General features: G+C 38.3%; 1 protein-coding gene across 1 annotated transcript; it reads left to right on the top strand.

Moving 5' to 3' along the window:
- The first annotated feature begins 252 nt into the window (after positions 1–252).
- LOC117896771 (ubiquitin-conjugating enzyme E2-22 kDa-like) lies at positions 253–1,138 on the top strand. Its single transcript, XM_034805248.1, has 3 exons — positions 253–336; positions 522–674; positions 740–1,138. Exons 1-3 carry the CDS (start codon positions 274–276, stop codon positions 1,121–1,123), a joined length of 600 nt encoding a protein of 199 aa, XP_034661139.1. The 5' UTR covers positions 253–273; the 3' UTR covers positions 1,124–1,138.
- The last annotated feature ends 5,879 nt before the right edge of the window (positions 1,139–7,017 follow it).

The following is a 7,017-nucleotide window of genomic DNA, read 5'->3' as shown; positions in this document are numbered from 1 at the left end:
CGCTGAACACAGTATTTAATTACAAAACTATACGCAGACGGCGCAGCGAGAATGTCGGTGGGCGATACCATAACAAAAAAGCTTAACAATCGTTTCAAAAACAAACAATCGCCATGCTGACATATGCATATTCCAGTATGCGTAGACTTAACATCAAAACGTCAAAAATCAAACATCAAAAAATAAAATCAGTTCACATATTGTCTTGTGTCGAGTACTAGCAAGATTCACAAATAAAAGTCTGGTCCAAAAAACTTGGAGCGAATCTCCATAATGGCGAATCTGGCTGTATCACGCTTGAAGCGCGATTTCAAAGAAGTCATGGAGAGCAACGAGGTAAGTTGTGGCGATCAGAGCATGAGTCTATCCCACGCGAAGACCAGCATCACCAGCGGCAGAAGTGGTGGTGCTGTCGTCAGCCGCAGCGGACTTTGGCTTTTTGAAACCGATCGACGGTACAGCCGTGGGGCTTCTGCTGCTTGACCAGTCGTGTTCTAATTCTCTGTAACTTTCTCTGACAGATGGTGCAGTGTTCGATCAAAATCGAACTTGCCAATGACAATTGGACAGAGCTACGGGGTGAAATCGGAGGCCCTCCCGAAACGCCCTACGAAGGGGGAAATTTTATACTGGAAATTAAAGTGCCCGAGACATATCCCTTTAATCCGCCAAAGGTGGGTACATATCGATAAAGCACCACTAAGCTGGCTGAGACGAACTGCATCCATATCGTCGGCAGGTTCGTTTCATTACGCGCATCTGGCACCCGAACATATCATCTGTGACTGGCGCTATTTGCCTGGACATACTCAAGAACAAGTGGGCAGCGGGGATGACGATGCGCACGGTGTTGCTGTCCCTGCAGGCCTTGCTGGCCGCTGCCGAGCCCGACGATCCGCAGGACGCCGTGGTAGCACACCAGTATAAGGAAAAGCACGATCTGTTTCTGCTTACGGCAAAGCACTGGACAAATGCTTACGCAGGGGGTCCGCACAACTTCCCCGATTGTGATTCAAAAACTCAACGCCTCAGGGACATGGGTATCGACGAGCATAAGGCGCGCGGCGTTCTCTCTAAGGAGAACTGGAACTTGGAAAAAGCGACTGAGTGCCTTTTCCGTTAGTTGGCTGAGAGTAACAGAGTACCTATCATAGTCACAGCTCCCACTCCAACGACTACTACCACACTAGAACCACTTATGTTAAATTTGAAATTGTCGATCAGATATTGAACGCACAGGCAACCAATTGGGCTAACAATTGTGCAGGAGGAGCACGATTTTAAATTTTCCATGTGCCTTACTTGAGTTATTCGAACAACACATTCGTTACTTAATACACCAGATCCAACGCATAAGTTAATTGGTCTGTTTTGTTTGTTTTAACTTTACATACTATGTACATAAATATATAGAAATTAATGTACGGTCGGCAGGTCTGCTGCCACAGTTTTAGCCTTAGCCACTGCCCGCGATCCTCTCAATCAATGACTTCGTTTGTTTTTTTCTACGCGAAATGCAAAATATAAGTAAGTGTTTGTAAAGTTAAATTGAAGATAAGTTCATTTTTTTGTAACTTTTTCTGCGGCTATACTAAAATGCATATTTTAACCATACATACAATACATACATATGTACATAGATATGTATGTATATGGTTATACAAAGAACCATTACTCATGCCTAAGTAGAATCAGATTCGCATTCTTTTAATACTTCGTACGTACGTACAAACATATGTACATATTTATGTACATGTACATACGTACCGTTGCGACTTTCACTATTTCTTTCCGAATGCCCTTGAAAAAGTTTCTTTCACAGAAGTTAAGAGCATTCGCATTAAATAAAGCAAGAAATAACAAATTTTCTTTAAGTAGTCTGGCACTGACCTACCCTTAGGTCTTTCATGTTCGGCTATACACGGAAAAAATCGAAATAAAAACTCGAGAGTGTGGCACAGCATCCTTGGCACCACCACCTACCTCCTACAGAGGCGCACTCATACACATGCATACATGGATGTAAATACACGTACATGAATGTGTGTATGTACATACATCTCATTATATGTCTATATAAATATTTATATTCGTGGATGCTTGCGTATATCCCAGATACATATTTACATTATTTGTATATACATTACTATGTACATATGTACATGGAGGAGCATAAAAACAATAGGAGCACTAAGTATATGCCACAAAAATCTAGGTTGAAGCATGGATTCTAGTACATAGATAATAAATTATTATTTAAAAAATGAATAGGGAATATTACTCCCGGCATAAAAAACTCACCTCCAATTTGGTTTACAAATGGATGTGAAACTTTGTCGAGAAGCAACAGATGATAATGTACAGATGTATGTACATTTTTATGTATTTTTATGTACAAATGTAAGTATGTGTGTATGGGTGCCATTTTCTGGGCGGCAAACATTTCGACTGTTAGAGCTGCTGGGAGCATGTGAATTGAATATAAAACCAAATATAAAACTTGCCTTTTTTATCCAGTCAACCGGGACACACAGTGTGTGTATGTCCTTACCATACATACATATGCATAATTTCATACATTTCTACATACATTTGTAGAAGAGAGCCACTCGTACATGCATGGGCGTTCGACTGTCATTGAATCACCTAAAAGGATATTGCCGGTTTCGTCTAGCCGAGATCCAGTAGCCAAAGCCAGATGTCTGGCATTGAGTAGACCAAGAAGCCCCGCACTTGGCAAAGAATATACACTTACATCCATACATATGTCATGAAATACACATACATACACACATATGTATGTATATGTATTTTTATATAGTCGACGTCTGCTCAAAAGACTGCAAACAAGCAAAGAAAAAAATGGAAAAAGAGCACACGTAAACACACGAGCAAAAAAATTGGTTTTATGATTCAAGGACATGAATCACATTATTTTTCCAGCATGAAGCTCACATAAACACTAGCAGTAGGTTACAAAGATGTGGTTTTGTCCCAGTCCCATTTTCAGACATCCTTTTGGGGTCGTTCACTATTCGCTTTTGGCTTGGTGCGAAGAAGCAAGAACAGAAATCCAACATTTTTATTGCTCGTCCAGCTGTGTATGCACAAACGCACATAAATATGTACCGTACATACATACTTCCTGGAACGAATGTATGGTCTTCTTTATCTATAGTTAGTTGGCAATACTTTTTATATCTACATACATATGTACATACATACATATATACGGCGAGACACCTACTCGTACCTACATGTACATAAAATGAAAAAAAGCTTTCACTTTCTTTCAATTGTTCTTTTAAACCTACAAAAAAATATAAAAACATTATACATTTGGCAGAACATTGAAAAGGAAAGGAAGGCGATTTGTTGTGTCCGTTTCTTCTCCCCAATCAGTACCCCAATCGTTCGCACATTATGCAGGTGCTGTTCACTTTTGCATGTTTATAAAGCCGAGTCTGACGTTTGACCAAAAAATCTACAAATCACGTGCCCGCTGACCCAAAAAAGCATCCCATTCCATGAAGGCAACTAATGATCCATTAAAGATAAATAAGCATTTAATGCCAAATAATATCCAGAGCACATCGCACGGAGTTAATTCTTTGCCTTACAAATTGTATTAAACACAGTCTTTAGAGGTATACAAATATGTAAAGTTGGTCATTAGGATGACAGTCATCTCTCAGTCCTCCCAACACTTACACACATAGTATGTGTGTACATTCGACTCTGAATTAAATACTCAACAGACGCAAAAAACTAGGCTCTTAAATATAGAACAGATTATGAATATGAAAACATTTAATTATATGCTCAAACAGATGATTTTGTTACAACTCACGCTCACGGCCATTCATAATAGCAAGGCTATTATTTACTTAGTTTATTTATTTGCATTTGCTCCCAAGTATTTACTACAATTGAGGCTTCCTGTAAGTACATAGGTCGCGCCAAGATGGCAAACTGTGCTATATGGCTAGACGTTATAATGTGCATTATAATTATTTATGCTTTTATATCCCCATTATGCTACATGTATGTACATACATATATGTATCTACTGTGTGCACACGTACATACTTATGTACATATGTACATTTGCGAGTGTGAGTAAAGCACGTTTGCTCGGCTGCTTGACTAACGAATAAGTAGTCAAGTAGCCAACAACAACAAGCACATTCCAACAAATTAGGCCAGCTCCTTGCGTATTAGTATTTAAATGATAATGAGCTGCATTCAACTGCATTTATGCCACCTGCCCGATTTTCCGCCACCGGGGCTCATAAGTAGGTACTTAGTTAGAAAGGGGCATGTGTAAATCTTAAATGTACATTCAGCTGATTTGCATATGTATGCATGTACAAACCGTTATGTACACGGATTGTTGTAAATAATCACAACCTTGAAAATGTCTTGAATGTTACATTTCCTGGTATGTGTACATACGGAGGTAAAGCAACGGTTTCGAAGCCATCAATGGCAAACAGTTTTAATGTACATAAATACTTACACAGATATGTATATACATATCTATTAAGGATTTGGAGGAGGTATTTAAAGAGTACTGAAAGAAATGGGTTTTTCCAGCCTATGGGGTACGTTATTCTGACTGAAACTTTCATCCGAAAGTTAATTTCAAAATATATCCAGGCAAAACACTTTTTATACCCGCTACTCGAAGCGTTAAGGAAGCATTGCTGCTCGTTTTAATCTAAGTCTAATACATATGAACATATGTACATACATACATACATAGGTATGTACTCTCTTCATCTGTTTAGAAGAATCAATGCCGAAGTTACTAGTTCGCCGGCCTGAAGATGTTGGAGTTTCTATCATCACTGGCGTTACGGATTCACTGTCCACTTTCCAAGTTATTAAATGTAAACATACATATGTACATATGTACATGTATTTTTTTGTTATAAAAGGTAACAAATTTACCATAATAGTGGGCCAATATTCTGCTACTAATATAATATATGGTTAAATTTGGTGTAGAGGCTGTTTGGAAATATTCGGCAGCGCTGCCTTTTTCACAAAAATGTATTATACCATGTATTACCATGTACTCCGGCTTACCTAATGAGAAGGCCGAAACAGGATTTATACCAGCTTTTTTTTGGCCAATTTTTGGGCAAGATTGCGAAACTTAAGGCTCTAGTCGGCCCCTATTCCGTATTGTCTCGTTATTTTGTGTAGTGAATCACCGTAAAACTCTCTTTTAACATATGATGGAATCTTGACACTATCTGACATGATGTGGCCTTCAATTTTAAGATTTACGATATGTTTCTTTTAATATCCAAACAAATGTGCGCCATGACCAATTCTAAAATTAATAACAACAAAAAACAAAAGGGGATCTGCAGCAATACTCATTCTTGGGCTTATGAAATGTTACGTTACCCATAGAATTCGGCTTAAACCGTTTTAAGACACGATAGGAAAACAAAAACGTTGTTTTTTTAATAGTTAGGATACACAGCTCTTAATTCTTACAAAAACAAAACCAAAAGATGATTAAAAACTACTCTAAATTACCCTAAAACCAGGCACATACTCACATACATACATATCGTATGTATCGTACGTATTCATATCAAAAGTTTCTTAAGGCTGCCGAACCATTACGTGTAAGCGTGTAATGATTCAACCGACATTTTGTATTTAATGGTTTGGATTTCAGTTGACATCAATGAAAAGGGTCATGAAACTAACTTTTAAAAGGTCCCAAGAAACAGTGGGAGATCCAAAAAATAAAAATAATGGTTAATTGTAAAGCTGCAACCAAAAAATTGCAAATCAATATGTTTATTGTCTTGAGTGAAGAGCTCTGATTTTGATAAAAGATTGGAACTCCCTCCCGCTGAAACTAAAAGCTAATCTTGCCCGTTTACAAGCACTCTTACCAAAAATACAGTCGAGCGGCATTAATCGTTTTCAATGGAAGGCCTTAATCATATTTCTTTAAGTACCCGAGTGCTGAGGTAGACATCAATAATAAAGTCATCAATAAAATATTGGTTTACAATATGGGGTATCAAGCGCTTCGTTCAGATTGTTCAGCTCTTGACATTTTACAGAAAAGAGCCTTTAAAAAAAAAATACAAATATCCCTTTGAAAAGCTTTAGTTATATATAATTAGGTCAACACAAAAAAAAGTTGTCAGGATAGTTAAAAATCTCATGTATGATTGAATGTATGGATGGTCCATGAAGTAATTAAAAATATACAAAAAAGTTACTCGAAAAATGGCGTGCTTCGAGAATCTTCAGCAAATTGTAGTGAAGAGGAATGGGTAAATATGTACATACATACTGATATATGTACATACATATTATGTACATGTAAGAAAATTGTCCTTAGTCTAAGCTACACTTTGATATTTTATACATACCTGAAGGCAGAAGGCATTTACTTATTTATGTGAATCTAACTTTCCCACAAGCAAACCCACATGCATAAACTCATACCTACGCAAATTTGTATGTATTTTTGTATGTATTTGCATGTGTGCGTGTGCGTTTATCTATGTACGAGCATGTTTGAACATACATAGGCACTCACTAATGTATAAACGAATATGTACATACACCAAAATTCTTAAATGTATGTGTTTGTATTTCAGTAAACGTCTAATTCTCTAAAATGTGAAATTTTACAATCGCCTAGCGTACATCTTTGCGTCCACTCACCAAACATCCACTCCACTCCACTCCACTCCACCCACTCTGGCAACGCAGCTCGAGAACCATAGCATAGCCGTTGCTCCAGCAAACGTAAACCTCTACTCAACTCAACCTTCGTTCGGACCAGCAAGGCAAGTCGTCTATTCCAGTATACGCCAGCGGAGCGTTGCTTGACCAAAGCCCACACTCCACACTCCCACAATGGCCGTGGCAATTGCCCACGACGAGTCCGATGGTCCCCAAACGCGCCGAACTCCCACTCACGTATTTGCTGCCAACGTCCGCTTTCCTATCCGTACTCTTGGCTGCACATAC

Source organism: Drosophila subobscura, chromosome O (genome assembly GCF_008121235.1).
Source record: "Drosophila subobscura isolate 14011-0131.10 chromosome O, UCBerk_Dsub_1.0, whole genome shotgun sequence".
NCBI classification, from domain to species: domain Eukaryota; kingdom Metazoa; phylum Arthropoda; class Insecta; order Diptera; family Drosophilidae; genus Drosophila; species Drosophila subobscura.
The sequence above is the reverse complement of the archived record's forward strand: the minus strand, read 5'-3'. Positions and strand labels throughout refer to the sequence as shown.

Excerpts from the sequence above, each read along its gene's own strand:
- LOC117896771 (XM_034805248.1), top strand. The coding sequence starts at position 274 with ATGGCGAATCTGGCTGTATCACGCTTGAAGCGCGATTTCAAAGAAGTC. Across the intron at positions 337-521 it reads AAGTCATGGAGAGCAACGAG|ATGGTGCAGTGTTCGATCAA; the intron begins GTAAGTTGTGGC and ends TTTCTCTGACAG. Across the intron at positions 675-739 it reads ATCCCTTTAATCCGCCAAAG|GTTCGTTTCATTACGCGCAT; the intron begins GTGGGTACATAT and ends TATCGTCGGCAG.